The sequence below is a fragment of the Ahaetulla prasina genome, chromosome 16, assembly GCF_028640845.1.
Source record: "Ahaetulla prasina isolate Xishuangbanna chromosome 16, ASM2864084v1, whole genome shotgun sequence".
In the NCBI taxonomy this organism is placed as follows: domain Eukaryota; kingdom Metazoa; phylum Chordata; class Lepidosauria; order Squamata; family Colubridae; genus Ahaetulla; species Ahaetulla prasina.
Genome location: NC_080554.1, coordinates 4,874,813 through 4,898,178, shown reverse-complemented (window position 1 = coordinate 4,898,178; position 23,366 = coordinate 4,874,813). Strand labels below are relative to the sequence as shown.

Sequence of the window (23,366 nt, the reverse complement as noted above, 5' to 3'; positions counted from 1 at the left end):
ATGCAACCAAATTTGTGGACTGGCTGATTTTTCACTCTGCTGGGCCCAACTGTCTCTCCCTTCAAAGGGTCCTGCCAGGCTCAGACGTGCGGCTAGTCCCCTTCTTTCTCCCCCAGTTCTTGGCCGGCTCCCCCTCCTCTCCCCCGAGTGGTACGTCCCTCAGGAGTTGGGACCCAGGGGCATCTCTGGCTTGCAAAAGAGACACCTGGAGAGCAGCAGCGGATGGCAGCGGTGGCTGCCCCCGCCGGGGCCAAGGATGGCCCCGCCAAAGTGGGCCTACCTCGCCGGCGCAGCGTCAGCCAGATCTGCCCACCGCCCCGGCGCCCCATGACCCTGGCGGAGCTGTACCCAGGCTGCGAGAATGAGCGGCTCGGGGTGGCCAGGGAGAGTATGCTGCAGAACCATCTCATTGCTAAGGTGAGCGACAGGGAAGGAAGGAAGGAGAAGGGAGGGAGGGAGGAAGGAAGGAAGGAAGGAAGGAAGGAAGGAAGGAAGGAAGGAAGGAAGGAAGGAAGGAAGGAGGGAGGAAGGAGGAGGAAGGAAGGAAGGAGGGAGGAGGAGGGAGGAAGAGAAGGAAGGAAGGAAGAAGGAAGAAAGGACAGGGAAGGAGGGAGGAGGAAGGAAGGAAGGAGGGAGGGAGGAAAGGAAGAAGAAGGGAGGGAGGGAGGAAGGAAGGGGGAGGAAGGGAGGGAGTCAACCTTGAGCCAAGCAGAATTGAACTCCTGGCAGTGGGCAGAATTAGTCTATAATACTGCATACTGGGAGGGAGGGAGGGAAGAAAGGAAGGAAGGAAGGAAGGAAGGAAGGAAGGAAGGAAGGAAGGAAGGAAGGAAGGAAGGAAGGAAGGAAGGAAGGAAAGGAAGAAGAAGGGAGGGAGGGAGGAAGGAAGGAAGGAAGGGAGTCAACCTTGAGCCAATCAGAATTGAACTCCTGGCAGTGGGCAGAATTAGTCTATAATACTGCATACTAACCACTGGGAGGGAGGGAGGGAAGGAAGGAAGGAAGGAAGGAAGGAAGGAGAGGGATGGAGGAAAGGAAAAGAGGGAAGGGGAGAAGGAAAGGAAGAAGTATTAGAAAGAGGAAGGAAAAGGAAAAGGAAAGGAAAGGAAAGGAAAGGGCATTACAAAGAGAAAAAGAAGGAAAGTGAGACACATGGGAAGAAGGAAATGTGAAGGGAGGGAGGGAGGGAGAAGGAAAAAGAGAGAAGGAGGAAGGGAGGAAGGGAGGGAGGGAGGGAGGACTAAGGAAACTGGTTCTCAGGATGCTGCGTATCACCTGACCTGCGACCAATTGGGCTGAGAGTCCAATGCGATTTGGAATGGAAAGCCTATCGACTCCAAACTACACATTCTCCCAAGTTGTCACAATCGCGTTTTTTAAGACAAGTGCGCGCGCTGTGAATTCTCAAGCTGGGGAACAGAGGCCTGCCAATCAGAGGGGTCTCTCTCTCTCTGCCCTCCCGTGCCCTACAGCCAGCATTAAGGATGATGGGAGAGGGAGTCCCCGAGGCTCAAGGGGAGCAAAACCATCAACTGAAAAGTTGCAGTGAACTTTCAGCCCCAGATAAAGCTTTGAACGGTGGGACCGGGGAAAGAAACGTGGTTCCCTTGTTTGAACACTAGAAGGCAGCACAGAAATTCTGCAATTTTTTTTTATTTATTTTTTTTGCCTGCTGCTTTGGAAAAAGCTGATCCCAACTCTCTCCAGGGCTGTTGGGACCACAACTCCCAGAATTCCCAGCAGGGTGCTCACGGGGAATTCTGGGAACCGTGACTCCCCATGCCTTTTGGAAGGCAGAAGAGGGTGGAACCTGTCTTGAAACAGCGAAGGGAAGATGGGTGGTGGGGTGGGTTTTTTTGGGGTTGTGCCAAGTTCCGTAACAATTCCGTAACAGGGGCCGTGGTGGCTCAGGCTGTAAGATAGCCTGTTATTAAAACACAGCAGCCTGCAATTACTGCAGGCTCGAATCCCACCAGGCCCAAGGTTGACTCAGCCTTCCATCCTTTATAAGGTAGGTAAAATGAGGACCCAGATTGTTGGGAGGGGCAATAAGTTGACTTTGTAAATATACAAATAGAATGAGACTATTGCCTTACACACTGTAAGCCGCCCTGAGTCTTCGGAGAAGGGCGGGATATAAATGTAAATTTTTTAAAAAAATTGTCTTTCATTGAAACATTTGAATCGAAGAATGTCAATCATAAAAGCAGGACAGATTTAAGAAAGAAGAAAAGAGCAAGGAAAAAGGATGAACAGGTTAAAAAGAAAGAAGAAGGGAAAAGTTTTGGTGGTAGCTACACCAAAAATTATCACCTCTCCCTCTTTAATGCCACAATTTTTCCCCTATTTTACCTTTCTAATCATCAAAACTGCTATACATATAATTGCATTGATACCTGTGCAGTGGCAGGGATCTTGGTTCTAAAACCATACTCTTCAGGTAGTCCTCCATGTATGACCACAACGGAGCCCAACATTCCCGTTGCTAAGCGAGACGTTGAGTAGGTGAGTTTTGCCCCATTTTTCGACCTTTCTCACCGCGGTTGTTAAGTGAATCACTTAAGTTAGTCCTACGGCGGTTAAGTGAATCTGGACATTGTTAGAAGGTCACAAAAGGGGATCATGTGACCCGGCCACCGTCATAAATACGAGACACTTGCCAAGCGATGGAATTTTGATCATGGATAATGCTGCAAGAGTTTTTAAGTGTGAAAAACGGCCGTCGTAAGTCACTTTTTTCAATGCTGTTCTAACTTTCATTAACGGTCATTAAACAAACTGTTTTAAATCAAGGAGTTCTTGTATCTTTATAGTACCGAAACTCTTGATTCTTGTCACCGTTAACTGGGCAAACCGGCGTGTCGCACAGGGCAAAACTTTTTGAACCAAAATAATTCATCTGGATGCATCCAGAATCCGAGAGCCGTATTTCCCGTGGAATTAAAAGTTTGGCAGATGTTATCAAACGTATGAGGACGTCAACATCGTAAAGTAGTTTATGACATCCTTGAAAATAAAATATATCCTGTGGCGGCTGATAGGACATCTCTACCACAATTATCCACAACCGGTGCAGAGGTGTTCCAACTTCCCTTTTAGGGAAAGGTGCGATTTTTTATATATATATTTTTTGTTTACATTTATATCCCGCCCTTCTCCGAAGACTCAGGGCGGCTTACAGTGTATAAGGCAATAGTCTCATCCTATTTGTATATTTATATACAAAGTCAACTTATTGCCCCCCCAACAATCTGGGTCCTCATTTTACCTACCTTATAAAGGATGGAAGGCTGAGTCAACCTTGGGCCGGGCTTGAACCTGCAGTAATTGCAGGCTGCTGTGTTCTAATAACAGGCTTCTTAACAGCCTGAGCTATTCCGGCCCCTTTCATTTTAGGACCTCCTCTCTTTCTAGAAAAAATAAATAAATGAAGAGTTTTGATGGGAATTTCTCCCACGAAAAAATGTCATATATGCTTATATCTCCTAATATTTACTCATATATATGTTTATATACGGGACACGGTGGCTCAGGGGCTAGGACGTTGAGCTTGTCGATCGAAAGGTCGGCAGCTCAGCGGTTCGAATCCCTAGTGCTGCCGTGTAACGGGGTGAGCTCCCGTTCCTTGTCCCAGCTTCTGCCAACCTAGCAGTTTCGAAAGCACGTAAAAATGCAAGTAGAAAAAATAGGGGACCACCTTTGGTGGGGAATAGCGTTCCGTGCGCCTTTGGCGTTGAGTCATGCTGGCCACATGACCACGGAGACGTCTTCGGACAGCGCTGGCTCTTCAGCTTTGAAACGGAGATGAGCACCGCCCCCTAGAGTCGGGAACGACTAGCACATATGTGCGAGGGGACACATTTATCTTTTACCTTATGTTTATATACTATATAATCTTTTTGTATGATGCTTATATATATTGTTGTGACAAAATAAATAAATAAATAAATAAAATAAATAAAATAAATAAAATAAATAAATAAATAAAATAAATAAAATAAATAAAATAAATAAATAAATAAATAAATAAATAAATAAAATAAATCGCGTTTGAGAATCCTCAAATGCATGCAGTACACAATGTGTCATGCAGTTTTCCATACTGGCCACCAGAGGGCAGGCTCTCCCCACTTTTCTTTTTCAAACCGGTTTTTTACTGGGGGAATCTTTTAGATAGAAGTTGCTTCAAACGGAAGGGGGCGTCTTTTTTGGCTGGTGGGTGGGCTTTGCCCCCCCCCCTACTTTGGCTTTCGATTGATGGGCCAGGGGCTCCTCTTCTAAAAAGAGAATTGGCCAAGAGAAAAGGCTAGGAGAAGACAATATTTTAATTAACCTTAAAGTGGGGAGTGTTTGTCTTGTGTCCAGTAATCTCATTTCCTCCTGAGAAATTAAAATATAAGATATTGTACTAACTGGAATCTTCAGGAAGGGGGGGGGCAATCTTCTAAATATTTCTTTGGGGCGGGGGGGGGTAACTAAAAGCGAAGACTTTCTAAAATCAAGCTCTCTCTCTCTCTCTCTCTCTATCTATCTATCTATCTCTATCTCTATCTATATATATATACTGTTCCATAAATATTCAGTCAAGAGGGCTTGAGTGAGAAAAAAAGATTTAAGAATTATTTTGAACTTCCTGGTCTAGTGTACAGTTTTGGAATTGGTTACATTTGAATCTTCCTTCCTTCCTTCCTTCCTTCCTTCCTTCCTTCCTTCCTTCCTTCCTTCCTTCCTTCCTTTCCTTTTTGTCTCCAATCTTCTTACCTCCCTCCCCTCCCCTTCCTCTCTCTTCTCTCCTCCCCCGCTTCCTTTCATCCTTCCTTCCTTTTCTCTCGTCTTCCTTCATCCCTCCCTCCCTTCCTTTTCTCTTTCCCCTCTCCTTACTCCCTCCATCCCTCCATTCCTTTCTCTCTCCCCTCTCCTTCCTTCCTTCCTTCCTTCCTTCTTTCATTCCTTCCTTCCTTTTCTGTTCCTCCCTCCCTCCTTTTCTCTTTCCTGTCTCCTTCCTCGCTTGCTCCCTCCCTTCCTTTCTCTCTCCCTCTCCTTCCTTCCTTCTTTTTCTGTCCCTCCCTCCCTCCTTTTCTCTCTCCCTTTCTCTCTCCCCTCTCCTTCCTTCCTTCCTTCCTTCCTTCCTTCCTTCCTTCCTTCCTTCCTTCCTTCCTTTTCTCTCCCTCTCTCCTCCCTCTCTCCCTCCCTTCACCTTCTCCCCTTTCCTCCTTCCCTCCCTCCTTTCCTTCCTAACGTACCATTTGCCATCACTTTTTAATTTGCTCTTTTGCTTAATCCACAATATTTCTGCTTCCCATTGACCAAGCAAAAACCAGGGCGTGGGCCCAAGCGGGATCTCCGGTTCCATGAGTTATTCCCGGCACCACCGCACCCACGCAGAGATTTCAAAACTGGGAGCAGGGCAACGGGTTTTTGAGGACCGGTTGGCTTGCAAAGGCAAAATTTTAAATCAACTCCTTCCCCCATTACTAGAGGCAAGAAAGTAAACCTGTTGTCATACCCAAAATTCCATTTCAGATCAGCCAGTAAAAAAATTTATTAGGTAATTGTGGACAGCCGCTGCATCCACAAAATTGGGATAGATGAAACTGCAGGTCCGGTGCAAAATTGATTCCTGCTTTCCGATGATTTAAACCATTGTTGTGTTTCTGGGGCATAAAAGGGTGATAAATCAGATGCTTAGCACAAAGGTTGTGAAATCTACCCCGGATGACTCTCTTTTTAATACTCAAAGATCTCCAGAAAATAGAAACTCTGGCTGGATTTGCGCAACGCCTTGAAATTCTGACCCTTGAAATTCATAAAACTGAACGGCTCTTTTTCCCCATCATCTGCCCCGCTAAAGCCTAAGATTCTGGGGGTTCCTTGTTTCACCCCACGTGCAAAAGTGAACAGGGGGTTCATCAGGTCTGCTCAGCTGTCTCAAGTCCCACTTAGGGCAACAAAGAACGTTCTTTCTGCGCCAACTCAGGAAGCTCAAACTGCCCAAGGAGCTGCTGATCCAGTTCTACAGAGGAATTATTGAGTCTGTCATTTGCACCTCTATAACTGTCTGGTTCGGTTCTGCAACCCAACAAGAAAGACACAGACTTCAGAGGATCATTAGAAATGCAGAAAAAACAATGGCTACCAACCTGCCTTCCATTGAGGGCCTGTATCCTGCACGAGTCAAAAAGAGGGTGGTGAAAATATTTACAGACCCCTCGCATCCTGGACATAAACTGTTTCAACTCCTACTCTCAAAATGACACTACAGAGCTCTGCACACCAGAACAACTAGACACAAGGACAGTTTTTTCCCGAATGCCATCACTCTGCTAAACAAATAATTCCTTCAACACTGTCAAACTATCCATTAAGTCTGCATTACTATTACTATTAATCTTCTCATCGTTCCCATCACCCATCTCCTTCCACTTATGACTGTAACTTTGTTGCTTGCATCCTTACGATTTATACTGATATTGATTGTTTCCTGATTGCTTATTTGTAGCCTATGACTATCATTAAGTGTTATACTTTATGATTCTTGATGAACGTATCTTTTCTTTTATGTACACTGAGAGCATATGCATCAAAGACAAATTCCTTGGGTTGTTTTCTTGAGGACGTTTCATTGCCCAGTTAGGTAACATCATCAGTGCTGGTATTCATGGCAGCACTACTACACAATGCAACAATCCCTTCCTTGTCAGTCTGACGGAAAAAAACCTAGCACTGATGATGTTACCTAGTTGAGTCATGAAATGTCTGCATGAAAACCACCAAGCTCAGAGAACACCAAGGATCCCACAGTCATCATTCTCCTCCTCCTCCTCTCCAAATCCCACTCCCTTCTAGCACTGATATTGTTACCTAGTTGGGTTATAGAGACGTCTGCATGAAAACAACCCAGCTCAGAGAGCACTAAGGATCCCACCGTTCAACCCTGAGCTACAGATCTTCCCTTCTATTGTACAGTTGGGCAGAAGTCACCGCACCCCCTCAAGTTCAATCCGTTCCCCAGCTTCTCTGGGAGATATTTGGGGAATGCCATCTCCCTATAACAACGTCCCACTATCTCTCTCTTTGGCTCACTTCCCTCGTGCGCCCTGGGCAAACACGTCTTTCTTAGTGGGACCCGGCAAAGTTGGGTTAAAGTTAAACCCTGTGTTTGTTGGGTACCCCTGTACCTCCCCCCCCCAAAGGCTAAAAACTTGGAGGAAAAAAGAGGGGGGAGAGGGAGGAAAAATATAGAGAGAGGGAGAAGGAAGAGAGACAGACAGAGAGAGAAAAGGAAGGGGAAGAATAGAGAGAGAAAGAGAGAGAGAGAGAGAAGGAAGAGAGACAGACTAAGAGGGACAGAGAAAAAGGAGAAAGAGAGAAAGAAAAAGGGAGAGAGAGAGAGAAGGAAGAATATATATATAGAGAGAGAGAAGGAAGAGAGACAAAGAGAGAAAAGGAAGGGGAAGAGAGGAGGAAGGAGAGAGAGAAGGAAGAGAGATAGACTAAGAGGGACAGAGAAAAAGGAGAGAGAGAAAGAAAGAGGGAGAGAGAGAGAAGGAAGAAAATATATATATATATATATATGTGTGTGTGTGTGTGTGTGTGTGTGTGTGTGTGTGTGTGTGTGTGTTTGTATGTAGGTCTTTTGGTTATTCGGGTTTTCTCCCGTGTAAGAGAAAGAAACAGCTGCAATCACACATTGCTCCCAGAAGCACGAAGCTGAAGCCTGAAGATGACGAATGAGACTTCGTCGGAATGTCACCAAGACACTTCCAATCTTACGTGGGAGAAAACCCAAATAACCAAAGACCTACATATATATATATATATATATATATATATATATATATATATATATATATATATATATATATATATATATATAGAGAGAGAGAGAGAGAAGATAGACTGAGAGATAAAAGGAAGAAGAAGAGAGAAGGAAGAGAGAGCGAGAGAGAAGGAAGAATATATATATAGAGAGAGAGAAGGAAGAGAGACAAAGAGGGAGAGAGAGAAGAGAGAAAGAGAAAGAGAAAGAGAGGGAGGGAGAGAGAGAGAGAGAGAGAGAGAAAGGAGAGGTCGAACAGGAGACAAATACTAGATGGAGGTCCATCTCTGGAATCAGAGATCATTGGAGGAGATGAACCCAATGGATAAAATAGTTATTATCAGATTAGCCTTTGGCCCATGAAAAGAACAGCTACTAATGGGGGGGGGGGCGGGAGGGGCGTCGTATTTCTCGTTCGTTAGCATTTAGATAAGGTTGAAGCCCGGCCATCAATAGGCATCAAAGCCGAAATCCTTGGTGAAAGGGATTAATTTCTTTTAAAGCAACACCACAATCAATCCTGGCTCCTCTTCTCATTATTCCGCTCTTGTCATTCTCGAGGTTAGATTGGAGATTATACCATTTAGGATTTTTTGGGGCCGCCACCTCCCGAAAAAGAGAGAGAGAGAGAGAGAGAGAGAGAGAGAGAGAGAAGAAGAAGAGAGCGGATTGAAGGCTGCATGTTCCTTCGCACGCTCCCCCCCCCTTCCCAAGTCAATTTGGGACGTCGCTCAGCCTAATTCTGCTTCATTTAAACTTCATCAACTTTTGCAATCAAGTGGAAAGATCTTGAAATAGGTTTTCCCCGGCTTTTTCTTTTTTGTGAGTTAATTTATTCTGGGTGGTTTTTTCCTTCTTCTTCTTCTTCTTCTCCCCTTTCTCTTTTACCACCCTCCTCATTCCACCCTTTGCTCTCTCTCCCTCTTTCTCTTTCTCTTTCTCTCTCCTCTTTTCCTTTCTGTCCTTCGCTCCCTCCTGATTATCTTTCTAATTCCTCCCGTTTCCCTCTCCCCCCCCCACCCGTATTTCTTTTCGCTCTCTTTCCCCTGATGTCAAAAAATGAGATTACAGTATTTAAATGACTATGATAATCAATGCGGGGACCTAGAGCCAAGATTGAGGTTAATTTTTCTTAGCAGAACAAAGAAGCATGATACCGGTGGGAAACAGGGAAAGTGCAATTTGTATTTGGGAGATCTCGGCTCTCGCTGCTAACTAGATTGCCGACAACTTGTAGTTTTGCGTGCCACGCTGTTTGTGCGTCTTCTATTCAGCTGGACGGAGCCCTCCGGGGAGACCAGAAATGTAATTTGGAGCCGATAAACAGCTAACGGTCCTCGATCGGCAATTTTAATGGCAAAGAAGTCACTTACACGCCGTAGTAAAACGCCGAATAGGATGGTAGCAGGCCTGGCTGGCCGTAGTCCTCAACTTACGGATCACCATTGAGCCCGAAAGTTCCGTCACTAAGCCGGGACGGTGGTTCGGGGAATTTCGACCCATTCGTATGACCTTCCTTGCCATAACGGTTGTTATAAGTGAATCACTCAAGTCGTTAGGTGAGGAACATGGCCGTTAAGTGAATTTGGCTCCCCCTCCCGTTGACGCAGCCCATCAGAAGGTAGCGAAAAGGGGGATCATATATGAGTCACTTGCCAAGTGCTTGAATTTTGATCACAGGACTGTAATGGTCGTAAGGGTGAAAAACAGTCATAAGTTTTGGTCGCCATGATGTAAAAAGGATGTTGAGACTCTAGAAAGAGTGCAGAGAAGAGCAACAAATAGGATTAGGGGACTGGAGGCTAAAACATATGAAGAACGGTTGCAGGAACTGGGTATGTCTAGTTTAATGAAAAGAAGGATTAGGGGAGACATGATAGCAGCATTCCAATATCTCAGGGGTTTCCCCAAAGAAGAGGGAGTCAAGCTATTCTGCAAAGCACCTGAAGGCAGGACAAGAAGCAATGGGTGGAAACTGATCAAGGAGAGAAGCAACTTAGAACTAAGGAGGAATTTGCTAACCATTAGAACAATTAACCAGTGGAACGACTTGCCTCCAGAAGTCGTGAATGCTCCAACACTGGAAGTTTTTAAGAAGATGTTAGATAACCATTGGTTTATGTTATAGGGTCTCCTGCTTGAGCAGGGGGCTGGACTAGAAGGCTGCCCCAAAGAAGAGGGAGTCAAGCTATTCTCCAAAGCCACCTGAAGGCAGGACAAGAAGCAACGGATGGAAACTAATCAAGGAGAGAATCAACTTAGAACTAAGGAGAAATTTCCTGACAATGAGAGCAATTCATCAGTGGAACAACTTACCTCCAGAGGTTGTAAATGATCCAACACTGGAAGTTTTTAAGAAAATGTTGGATAACCATTTGTCTGAAGGGGTGTAGGATTTCCTGCCTGGGCAGGGGGGGTGGGGGGCTGGACTAGAAGACCTCCAAGGTCCCTTCCAACTCTGTTTTTCTATATTCTATATTCTAAGTCACTTCTAGAATAGAATAGAATAGAATAGAATAGAATAGAATTGAATTGAATTGAATTGAATTGAATTGAATTTTTATTGGCCAAGTGTGATTGGACACACAAGGAATTTGTTTTGGTGCAGATGCTCTCAGTGTACATAAAAAAAAAAGAAAAAAAATACCTTCATCAAAGGTACAACATTTACAACACAAACGATGGGTCATAGGTTGCAATTTAACCCTTAATGATAGCAACAAAAAGCCATACAGTCATAAGTGGAAAGAGATGGGTGATGAAAACGATGAGAAGATTAATAGTAGTGTAGATTTAGTAAATAGTTTGACAGCGTTGAGGGAATTATTTCTTCGGTTCCATTATAACTTTGAACAGTCACTAAAGTCACGAATTTGCATGTCTATGATTGTGTAAAAGGAAAAAGTTGAGGCTGTGTGTTGTTATCTTATTCTATTGGGCTAAAAAGAGTTGGAAGTCTTTCCCTTTTTACCCAACACATTTTCCCCTTCCCGTTTTCCTCCCCTACTCTGTGTGTTTCTTTGTATTTTGATGAACTAATTAAAAAAAAAAATTGGAACCTGGAGAAGGATTGCATCTTCTGACCTATTTTATTCAAATTTGCATCAGCCCGCTGGAGTTGGGGGATCCATAATTTTCATAAATTAAATGAAGTAAATAATGCTGCAAAGCTCCAGTGAATTATTCAAACGTTTCTTTCTTTTGTCCGTTAGAAATTTCACTTTGGTGAGAGTTTTCAAAGTTTTCCAGGGCCCATCCTTAAGGGTGATTTTCTGAGTGAGGGTATAAGAAGCCCACGGCTAGCAAATTCACACAAAACTCGAATCCGCGCGCAGGGAATTGTGTGAGCTCCACTTCTGCCTTGGAAATTTGATCTTTGGAAAATGCATCCGTTCCGACTAAAGACATGGATTGGTCTTCAAAGCGACACCGTGTGAATTTGTTTATCCTCACTGAGTTCTGCACAATATCCAAAATCCATACATACTAAATTTCACTGTGAAAGGAGATGGAAAAAGGAAGGAAGGAAGGAAGGAAGGAAGGAAGGAAGGAAGGAAGGAAGGAAGGAAGGAAGGAAGGAAGGAAGGAAGGGGAATTGGAGGAGAAGGAAGGAAGGGAAGGGATTTGGAGGGAAGGAGGAGAAGAAAGGAAGAAGAGAGGAGGAGGAAGAAGAAGAAGGAGGAGGAGGAAGAGGAGGAGGAGGAGGAGAAGGAGAAGAAGAAAGATAGATTACCATTATCGCATCATCTAAGAAGAAGGAGGAGGAGAAGGAGGAGAAGGAGGAGGAGGAGGAGGAGGAGGAGGAGGAGGAGGAGGAGAAGGAGAAGGAGGAGAAGGAGAAGGAGAGGAGAAGGAGAAGAAGGAGAAGGAGGAGGAGGAGAAGGAGGAGGAGGAAGAAGGAGAGGAGGAGGAGGAGAAGGAGAAGGAGGAGAGGAGGAGAGGAGGAGGAGGAGAAGGAAGGAAGAGAAGGAGAAGGAGAAGAGGAGAGGAGGAGGAGGAGAAGAGAGAAGGAGAAGGAGAGGAGAAGGAAGGAGAAGAAGAAGGAAGAAGGAGAGGAGAAGGAGAAGGAGGAGGAGGAGGAGGAGGAGAAGGAGAAGAGGAAGAGAAGGAGAAGGAGAAGAAGGAGAAGAGGAAGAGAAGGAGAAGAGGAGAAGAAGAAGAGAAGAAGGAGGAGAAGAAGGAGAAGGAGAAGGAGAAGGAGGAAGAGAAGGAGAAGGAAGGAGAAGAGAAGGAGAAGGAGAAGGAGGAGGAGAAGGAGAAGGAGGAGGAGAAGGAGGAGGAGGAGGAGGAGGAGGAGGAGGAGGAGGAGGAGGAGGAGGAGGAGGAGGAGGAGGAGGAGGAGGAGGAGGAGAAGGAGAAGGAGAAGGAGAAGAAAGATAGATTACCATTATCACCATCATCTCCACTGGGGAAATTTTATCCCTTAAAAACTTGAACTTGGCTACATTTGCCTAAACAAAGAACATTATTTGGCCAATTTCCATTTATTAAAAAAAAAAAATTCTGAGGAAGATACCCAGCTCATTTTCTTAAGCCCAGGGAAGAGCCGCATTGAAAAAAAATCCAGCCTTGGAGAACGTAGGGGGTCGGAAAACCAGACCTTCTCTTTTCGATGGAACTTGTTAACAGTTCGGGAGACAGGAGTGTGTGTGTGTGAGTGAGAAGGAATCCTATTTTAGGGACTCCGATTTAGCTTCCCCCTAATAGGTGGCTTAGTGGGTAAGACACTGAGCTTGTCGATTGAAAGGTCGACAGTTCAGCGGTTCGAATCCCTAGCGCCGCATAACGAGGTGAGCTCCCGTTACTTGTCCCAGCTTCTGCCAACCTAGCAGTTCGAAAGCACTTAAAAAAATGCAAGAAGAAAAAATAGGGACCACCTTTGGTGGGAAGGTAACGGCGTTCCGTGCGCCATTGGCATTGAGTCATGCCAGCCACATGACCACGGAGACGTCTTCGGACAGCGCTGGCTCTTTGGCTTTGAAACAAAAATGAGCACCGCCCCCTAGAGTCGGGAACAACTAGCACGTATGTGCAAGGGGAACTTTTACCTTTACCTTTAATTGAGAGAGCAAGAAAAAGCAATCCAAAACTCCCTGGAGCAGGGTCTCTATTAGGAAGGGTGGAAGGAAAAAGGAAAGAAAAGAAGTAGAAATAATAATTTAAAAAAAGGCTCCAGGATGATTTGTATAAAGGAAAAAAAAAACTCTTCGTGTTAAGGGCTGTTTGTTTTATGACCTCAGCCCGCCTAGTTAATCATGTTCTTTGTGGCAAGCGGGGGCTTTCGGCTAATATTGACTTGCTGGAGGGAAAATTAAAACGCCATTAAAAGAGGTTGGTACAGTAGCTGTTTCTCTCTCCGGCGAAGCTCGTCCTTAATTGGTTTTGTCAGATATCACTTAAACTCCCAGGAAGCCATTGAGGGGGTGAGGGGGGGGGATGAGGGGGGACAAGGAGAGGAGACAAGGCACTTGCTGGTTTTTGGGGGGGGGTTAAGGATGTCATCCACCCTCCCTCCTCCTTCTCCCCCCACCCCCAAATTAAACGAACAAGGCCGTAAAACAAATCTATTTTATTTTTTTTCAGAGTTGGGAAACAGGGCGGCACCCAGACTTTTAAAAAAAATTGTAATTTTTATTTTTTTATTTTTTAAAAAAAGAGGAATTAATAGCCGGGATGGGTTGAAACACCCCAGACGTCCTATCGGCACATGGCTACATTAAAAAAGGCGAAACAAAGGAAAAGAGGTGGGGGGGGGAGTTTATTGTAACCGATTAATTATATTTTATGTAAACAGCTGCTCTCTTTAATGGCAAGGCTTTCGCGGTGAATTGGAAACTTATTTGTTTACCCAAGCGGGACTGGCTTGATTTTTAAATTTTTAAATTTTTGATTTTTTAAATAATTTTATTGGGGTATTTTAGTATCGGTCAATTTGACGGTTTTAATTCGGCCATTTATTGAATATGTAGTTTAATCGCTATTTTAATTCTGTATATTTAATTGTTTTAATCTTGGCTGTACACTGCCCTGAGTCCTTCGGGAGAAGGGCGGTATAAAAATTTAAATAAACATAAACATAAACAAACCCACCCACCCGTTTTTCTGGTAGGGGTCGTGTCCCCTTACTTCTCCTCAGGGCTGCTTCCCAAATTATGAGGAGGGGGTGATTCAAAGGAACAACTGAGAGGAAGGGGAGGTGGGGGCAATTCATCATTTTCAAAATAGCCGGCCCCCTTCTGTCAAAAATCACTGCTGGGTTTCCTACTTTTTATAAAAACGGGGCTTGTGTTCCAAACACGATGCGGAATTTCCCAGAGCGTAGCTCCGTCTGACTGTGTCTTGAGATACGACTTAGCTTTGGGACTAAAGTTGTTGTTGTCATTGTTGTTGTTTGGCAGGGGACAGGAAAATGTGTGTGAGATACATGAACTACGCTGGGATTGAGAGAGAGAGAGAGAGAGAGATGATAGAGAACAATATATAGACAGATGAGAGAGAGAAATGATAGGTAGATAGATATAGAGATAGATAGATAGATAGATAGATAGATAGATAGATAGATAGATAGATAGATAGATAGATAGATAGATAGATAGATAGATAGATAGATAGATAGATGAGAGAGATGATAAGAAAGATATAGTTATAGATGAGAGAAAGAGAGAGAATGATAGATGATAGACAGACAGATAGATAGACATGATAGATATAGATAATCTCTGTCTCTATCTATGATGATAGATATATAGAGAGATATAGATAGATAGATAGATAGAGAGAGAGATGAGAGAGAGAGATGATAAGAAAAATATAGTTATAGATGAGAGAGAGAGAGAATGATAGATGATAGACACAGATAGATAGACATGACAGAGATATAGATAATCTCTATCTCTATCTATGATGATAGATAGATAGATAGATAGATAGATAGATAGATAGATAGATAGATAGATAGATAGATAGATAGATAGATAGATAGACAGACAGACAGATGATATAGATAGATTAGATAGGTAGGTAGGTAGATAGATATAGATTAGAGAAAGAGAGAGAGAAGACAGACAGAGGAGAGAGAGAGAGATGATAGATAGATAGATAGATAGATAGATAGATAGATAGATAGATAGATAGATAGATAGATAGATAGATAGATAGATAGATAGACAGACAGACAGATGATATAGATAGATTAGATAGGTAGGTAGGTAGATAGATATAGATTAGAGAAAGAGAGAGAGAAGACAGACAGATGAGAGAGAGAGAGATGATAGATGATAGATAGACAGATAGAGATAGATTATCTCTATATCTATGATGATAGATATAGAGATATATTAAGATAGATAGATAAATAGAAGTGAGAAGAGAAGAGAAGAGAAGAGAAGAGAAGAGAAGAGAAAATGGAATGGAATGGAATAGAATAGAATAGAATAGAATAAATAGAGAATAGAATAGAATAGAATAGAATAGAATAGAATAGAATAGAATAGAATAGAATAGAATAGAAATAGAAATAGAAATAGAAATAGAAATAAATTATTTATGTGGCCAAGTGTGATTAGACACACAAGTGCAAAAAATTTTTTTTTGCAAGGGGCAAACATTATTCTGCAATTCTCAGCTACGCCCTGGGAAATTCTTCTTCTTCTTCTTAAGTATCCTTGTTGTTGTTGCTCTTTCTTAAATGCCCACCTTTAATTCTCTCCTACTCATTAACCTCGGCCTGTCATGCAGAAAGGCTATTCGGGGTCTCTAGTGGTAGCTGAGCGTGGCAAAATGGAAGCGGATGAATAAAGACGGGTGGGGGAGAGCGCTTTAACATAGCGCCCCTTTTCCTCTTTTTAAGCCGCCGCTCACAAACCTACATATGTCTTCCATGCTGCCTCCAGCAATGGCCACCAGATTCCAAGTTGGAGCCCGATGGAACCAGAAAGCCGTTCGGATGTAAGGCTGGGAATTCGGCTTGAACCATCGATTTCGATTCGGCCAACTGGCTTTGCTAAAAGGATCCGCTAGCCAGGCGCCTTTGCACGAGTGCTGGGTTAAATTCAGAAGCTGGCCTCCGTTCGAAAATCTTCCACGCACAGGAAGCATGAATCAAACGATCGAGGAATTTCAGGGTTCAAGAGAAACCCGGAGCAAACTTTCTTAAAATTCCAGAGAGTCCAGTCTGGTCCAGTGGTCAAGGCGTTAGGCTAGAAACTAGGAGATGGTGAGTTCTAGATCTGCCTTAAGTGTCAAAGGCAGCTGGGTGACTTCGGGCCAGTCACCAGGAGATGGTGAGTTCTAGTCCCACCTTAGGCGTGTGGGCCAATCAGGGGTGAAATCCAGCAGGTTCTGACAGGTTCTGGAGAACCAGTAGCGGAAATTTTGAGCAGTTCGGAGAAATGGCAAATACCACCTCTGGCAGGCCCCAGAGTGGGGTGGGAATGGAGATTTTGCAATATCCTCCCCCTGCCACGCCCACCAAGCCACACCAAGCCCACCAAGCCACGCCCACAGAACCAGTAGTAAAAAAATTTGAATTTCACCACAGGGGCAAAGGCAGCTGGGTGACTTTCAGCCAATCACCAGGAGACTGGGAGTTCTAGTCCCACCTTAAGCGTGAAAGGCAGCTGGGTGACTTTGGACCAATCACTAGGAGACTGGGAGTTCTAGTCCCGCCTTAGGCATGAAAAGCGGCTGGGTGACTTTGAGCCAATCACCAGGAGACTGGGAGTTCTAGTCCCACCTTAGGCGTGAAAGGCAGCTGGGTGACTTTGGGCCAATCACCAGGAGACTGTGAGTTCTAGTCCCGCCTTAGGCATGAAAAGCGGCTGGGTGACTTTGAGCCAATCACCAGGAGACTGGGAGTTCTAGTCCCACCTTAGGCGTGAAAGGCAGCTGGGTGACTTTGGCCCAATCACCAGGAGACAGTGAGTTCTAGTCTCGCCATAGCCATGAATGCCAGCTGGGTAACTTTGTTTAGTTTTCTGGCGATTAAAAGGATTAAAAGGAGTGACGGAATATTGCCAGTCTCATTAAGATAACCTTACCATAAAGATACGGCTGGTATTCCTAGATTTGCTTCTCTACCGCGTTCGCAACTAAACTTCCATTATATCATTAAAGGATGTTATAACGGGGTTTTGAAAGCCTGGGTCTTCCCTCTCTTACGCCTAAGAGAATCAAGGTAGGGCAGTCATGAATTTCTTTCTCACCCTTTCCTGCACTAAGCTGGTGTTTACCTGGGCAGTTTTCTACTACTCCTTCATGGTAACATCTACGTTTTTCTACACAACCGCAGATTGAAAAGCTGAGTAATTTATGGAAGGGGTGGGCTCAGGCTTTGTAGCTAGAAGACCCTTGACCTGAGTACAACGTTGACGCTCACAGCTCAGCGTTGTTTGAACCTAGAGCTTCTGCCAATTTTTTAATTTATTTTTATTTATTTATTTGTCAAACACAACAGTATATATAAGCATAAGCATGAAATAACCATACAAATTGGACATACATACAAATTAAACCATACAAATTAAATACATACAAATTAAACCATACAAATGAAAGGGAACATTAGGACAGGAACGGTAGGCACACTGGTGCTCTTATGCACGCCCCTTACAGACCTCTTAGGAAAGGGGTGAAGTCGATAGTAGACAGTCTTTGGTTAAAGCTTTGAGGATTTTGGGAAGAGACCACAGAGTCAGGTAGTGCGTTCCAAGCATTAACAACTCTGTTACTGAAGTCATATTTTCTGCAATCAAGATTGGAGCGGTTAAGTTTAAATCTATTGTGTGCTCGTGTATTGTTGCAATTGAAGCTGAAGTAGTCTTCGACAGGAAGGACCTTGTAATAGATGATTTTATGAGTTATTCTCAGATCATGCCGAAGGCGGCGGAGTTCTAAATTTTCTAAACCCAGGATTTCAAGTCTGGTGGCATAAGGTATTTTGTTGTGATCAGAGGAGTGGAGAACTCTGTTTGTAAAATATTTCTGGACACGCTCAATTGTATTAATGTCCGAAATGAGGTATGGGTTCCAGACAGGCGAGCTGTATTCGAGAATTGGTCTAGCAAATGTTTTATATGCTCTGGTTAGTAGTGTAATCTTTCTGGAGAAGAAGCTACGCAAGATTAAGTTTACAACTCTTAAAGCCTTTTTGGCGATGTAATTGCAGTGCTCTTCAGCCAGCCCTCCCCACTATCAGCTCCAGGAGCCAGGCTGGGCTTCTACCTATAATTACTGGGTAAAATCAACTTCTTAATGGAATTACGTCGGGGCAGCGCAGTGTGTTAAACAGGAGAATGAGCCACCGTTCGCCCACGAGGAGTTGCCAGTGGGGAAAACTGGAGGTATTTCAGCTCGCCGAGCTTAAATGAAGGCAGGAAAGGCCGGCCACATGCAAAACAGCTCGCTTAAAGCGCACCGTAGATTTCTGCATTATTGTTTTAGCATTTAATGACTGGAAAAGCAATAAATTGAACCACAGGGGGAAGCTGCGGGCGATGTTTGCCGCGCTTGTTTTGCAACGGGCAAGGTTTTAGCGCAAGGAAACATTTCTCTGCGTTTATTGTGAAGCAATTTCTTCTCTTTCTTTTTCCTTCCGAAGGAGATCTGAACAGAAAGCTGGGGTCACTTCTGCCCCCAACTCATCAAGGTATATGTACCCCTGGAAGACTCGAAGCTCACATATCCAAGTAGTTCACGACTTACAACCAGAGTTGGAACCATTGCTAAGCAAGGGTGGCACCCGATTTGATGGCCTTTTTGGGGGCCAAGGTTTGGCTTTGGGTATTGCTGGGGTTGTTAAATGAATCGTGTAGTCGGTAAGCAAAACTAGCTTCCCCCAAATGACTTTGCTTGTCAGAAGCTGGCTGGAAAGGTCGCAGGAAGCAGGAGAATGGAGGAGGAGGAGGAGGAGGAGGAGGAGGAGATGACAGAGGAAGAAGATGAAGAAGGAGGAGGAGAAAAGGAAGAAAAAGGAGGAGGAGGAGGAGGAGGAAAAGGAAGAAAAAGGAGGAGGAGGAGGAGGAGATGACAGAGGAAGAAGATGAAGAAGGAGGAGGAGAAAAGGAAGAAGAGGAGGAGGAGGAGGAGGAGGAGGAGGAGGAGGAGGAGGAGGAGGAGGAGGAGGAAGAAGAAGAAGAAGAAGAAGAAGAAGAAGAAGAAGAAGAAGAAGAAGAAGAAGAAGAAGAAGAGAAGGAGAAGAAGAAGAAGAAGAAGAAGAAGAAGAAAGGAGGAGAAGGAGAAGGTTGAGAAGAAGAGGAAGAAGGAGGAGGAGGAGGAGAGGAGGAGGAGGAGGAGGAGGAGGAGGAGGAGGAGGAGGAGGAGGAGGAGGAGGAGGAAAAAGGAAGAAAAAGCGGAGGAGGAGGAGGAGAGGAGGAGGAGGAAGAGGAAAAAGCAGTGATGGAGGAAGAGAAGGAGAAGAAGGATGCAGTACGGATGGTGGAGGAAGAGGAGGAGGGGAAGAAAACAGTGATGAAGGAGGAAGAAGAGAAGAAGAAGAAGAAGGCAATACGGATGGCGGAAGAGGAGCAGGAGGCATTAAAAGAAGAAGCCAATTAATTCATTTCCTCCTCCTCTATTTGCTCAGACCTTCCTCAACGCAGGGAAGAGAAATGTTGCTCCCCATTTCTCCCAAGACCCTCTCCCCCATCCCCAGCCCATTAATTGCCACCAATTTTTCCTTCCGGGCCACCAACCCACCCCTCCCGCCCCCACCCACCCCACATCCCGGGTCCTCGCCCTCCACCAGCTGCTTTCGCCAGCTTGTCTTGCAAACCGAGACCCTGTTGAAATATGACGGAGGGGCCCTGAGTAGCCCCCTCTGGCCTCAGCCCCGACGGGGAGCTTCCAGACTTTAAACACAAACACACACACACAAACACACACAGAGAGGCCTCAGATCCTATCTGTAACCTGTCACCAAACCCCCTGCTGGTCCAGAAAGGGGCTGAGGCTGTTAGTAACCCCGATGTATACCTTCTAACGCTAAGCACCATCTTTCTGCGGGCTGCATTATGGTGATTTATGAACCCCATTTCTGCCGAAAACTCATAGATCAAAGCGAGCGAGCAAGCGAGCAAGAGGAGAGCCTTGCTAAGCTCAGGAAAGGCTGCGGAAAGCCCAGCAGAAGCACAAAAGGTTTTCAAAAACTAGCAGAGAGAGAGAGAAAGGAGGCATAAAATGCAGGTGGTCCTCGACTTAACGACTGCGACGGAGCCCAAAATCTGCATCGCTAAGCGGAGACGGTTGCTCGGTGAGATTTTTGCCCCCGTCGTGCCACCTTTCGCGCCCGCAGCTGGGAAGCGAAACACTGCCGTGGTTAAGTCTCGAAAACCCGGTTGTTAAGTGAATCTCCGGCTTCCCCGTTGATTTGGCTTGTCAGACGGTCGTAAAAATAGGGGGGAGTGGGTGTCACGCGACCCCGGGACGCTGCGATGGACGTAAAGGCGGGTCAGTCGCCAAGCATCTGGATTTCGATCGAAAGGGGGTGAAACATTTTTAAGTGCAGAGAAAGGAGATCACATCTGGAAGTGGCCGAGGTAGAAAACCTCCCTAATTCCCGTGAGTAGAAGAAGAGTAAGAGTAACCGATAGAGTAAGCTTGGTGTTAATGGAGGTAGGTAGCAACCATTAGGCAAAAGGCGCTAAAGCGTTTTTTAAGTCCAGAACATCCAGATAATGCTTGGAGGCAGCTCAGACAGAATTCACAGGAATATAAGAAGTGAGGGGAGACTGTGGCCTAGAGGTGGCGCTCTTGCCTCACAATCAGCAGGCTCTGAGTTCGATGCTCAGTAGAGGCAGATATTTCTCTCTCTCTCTCTCTCTCTCTCTCTCTCTCTCTCTCTCTCTCTCTCTTTCGGCACACTGAGAATATAGCTGCCGAACAAAACTCCGCGTTGGCGACAGGAAAGGCATCTGGCCAGTAAACCCTCAGCTGCATTCAGTTGCCCTGATCCACCCTGGTGCAAGGGATTGTGGGGTCGTTAAAAGAGAATGACGGTAAGAAGCTCAGTGAGATACTGTCATTAGCACCAAGCTCAATTAAAAATTATTTCATCCATCCTCTGAAGTTAATTTCCTGGTCTGATCTACCATGTGAGGCTGAAAGTTACAAATGGTTGCTGTTTCTTCTTCTTCTTCTTCTTCTTCTTCTTCTTCTTCTTCTTCTTCTTCTTCTTCTTCTTCTTCTTCTTCTTCTTCTTCTTCTCCTCCTCCTCCTCCTCCTCCTCCTCTTCTCCTTCCCCGCTCATTCTCCTCCTCCTCCTCCTCCTCCTCCGCTCATTATCATTCTCCTCCTCCTCCTCTTCTTCTCCTCCTCTTTCTCCTTCCCTGCTCATTCTCCTCCTCCTGCTCCTCCTCCTCCTCCTCTTCTTCTTCTTCTCCTCTTTCTCCTTCCCCGCTCATTCTCCTCCTCCTCCTCCTCCTCCTCTTCCTCCTCCTCTTCTTCTCCTTCTCCTTCTCCTTCTCTCCTCATTATCTTCCTCCTCCTCCTCCTCCTCTTCTTCATCTCCTCCTCCTCCCCCTCCTTTTCTGATCTCTTGATGGCCAATTCTTTTTTTTTATTTCTTTTTGTCACCACAGTATACACAAACAATTGTCATAGATAAAACAACATATCTTATATGTTGTTTTATCTATTTATCATAATTCTATTTATCATAATTCTATTTCTGATCCCCATTCCACACCAACCTCTCTCCGCCTTCCATTTTCCCTGCCTTATTTTAGTTTTCTGGTGTTAGCGAGGCTTACCAGACACATGCTACCAATTAACTGCTTCTCTTAATTTAAATGCTTCATAAGTTATCTCTTGCGCTGGCGGATTATCACTTCATAATGTGAGTTAGCATTTAAATAAATAGTGGCGATGTTGGAAATTAAGAAGGTTTACAGTCTGAGATGCTGGCTTAATGAAGGGGAATATTCGGCCAGCTGAACAAGTCTTCGTGGAGGGGGAGAAGCTTTTCCATCCTTCCAGGAAATGGGGCGCTCCGGTGGATTTTAGCAAAGGAACATGGAATTGCGTGCTTGAGATATTCTCAAAAGAAATGAGAATATCTTGGAAAGCCAGATCCTTCCCTAACGAACCAACTTGGAAGGCCATCTGGGAGAGAATGGGGGTGAGCGAGCTCCACCATTCTAACTAGATGTCCTCCTTTATAATTATCATTTGTTCGTTGAAGGGTGATAAACCGAAGAAAATTTTCATAGCATTATTTAAAAACATTTTCATTAGGTTTTCATAAAATTCCCCGCAACAATTTAAATTTCTGAAAATATACTATTTGTATCGCCCGCGCATAAGTTTAGTTCACGTTACGTATTGTGAGTGAAACTAAATGGCGCTATAATGCGACGGCAAACAAAAGAGCCTCGTCCCAGAATAGCTCGCGCATCTCCCCCCCACACCACCCAGCTGTAACAAACAAGCAGAGCTGGTAGCCGCCCTCACCCAAACCCAACCCACGATGCGCGAGAGGCATGCGCAGACGACGATACACGGCGCATTACTGTGGAACCGGTGGGCGGTTAGAAAATTTTACTACTAACAGAGATACAAAAGTGGGCGGTAGGTATAAAAAGGTTGACTACCCTTGCTTCAGATGTTGAGACTCCAGAAAGCATGCAGAGAAGAGCAACAAAGATGATGAGGGGACTGGAAGATAAAACATACGAAGAGCAGTTTCGGGAACTGGGTATGCCTAGCCGTATGAAGAAAATAAGTCAGAAGGGGCCTTGGAGGTCTTCTAGTCCAACCCCCTGCACAAGCAGGAAACCCTACACCACTTCAGACAAATGGTCGTCCAAGCTCTCCTCAGAAACCTCCCGTGAGAAGGACTAGGGCCTTCTGAGCCTCTTTCTGAATCTGTTATGCAGCTGAGGGCTGTGCAGTCTCTTATCTAGTGGTGGGATTCAGCCAGTTCGCACCAGTTCAGGCGAACCAGTTGTTAATTACCCCACCCCCCACCCTGTTATCGAAGTGGATCCTGGGCGCTGTGCTGCAACGGAGAAACGGGCAACAGAGCGGCCGGCGCAAGGGAAGAAAAAGGCCATTTTTTTTCTTCCCTCATGCTGGCCAAGTCTATTTGCTGCCTCTCAAACAGATCACTTTGATCTCATCATCATTCCTTCTCGCTTCACGTTGCACAAAGCCCTACCACTGAAGGAGTGAACGATGGATCCAAAGCTAAGTCACCCCGGATGGAAGGATGAAGCCTAGAAGAAGAAGAAGAAGAAGAAGAAGAAGAAGAAGAAGAAGAAGAAGAAGAAGAAGAAGAAGAAGAAGAAGAAGAAGAAGAAGAAGAAGAAGAAGAAGAAGAAAGGAGGAGGAGGGGAAGAAGGAGAAGGAAAAGGAGGAGGAGGAGGAGGAGGAGGAGGAGGAGGAGGAAGAAGAAGAAGAAGAAGAAGAAGAAGAAGGAGGAGGAGGAGGAAGAAGGAGGAGGAGGAGGAGGAGGAGGAGGAGGAGGAGGAGGAGGAAGAAGAAGAAGAAGAAGAAGAAGAAGAAGAAGAAAGGAGGAGGAAGGGAAGAAGGAGAAAGAGAAGGAGAAGGAGGA

The 23,366-nt window shown here is 45.0% G+C and overlaps 1 protein-coding gene across 1 annotated transcript in view; it reads left to right on the top strand.

The window, feature by feature from the left end:
* The window catches only part of CFAP77 (cilia and flagella associated protein 77), a 61,323-nt gene continuing 37,957 nt past the window's right edge, over positions 1-23,366 (top strand). The window contains exon 1 of the mRNA XM_058159465.1: positions 1-417. Coding sequence (XP_058015448.1) covers positions 223-417 — 195 coding nt within the window. The 5' untranslated portion in view covers positions 1-222. The remainder of the gene's footprint in view (positions 418-23,366) is intronic.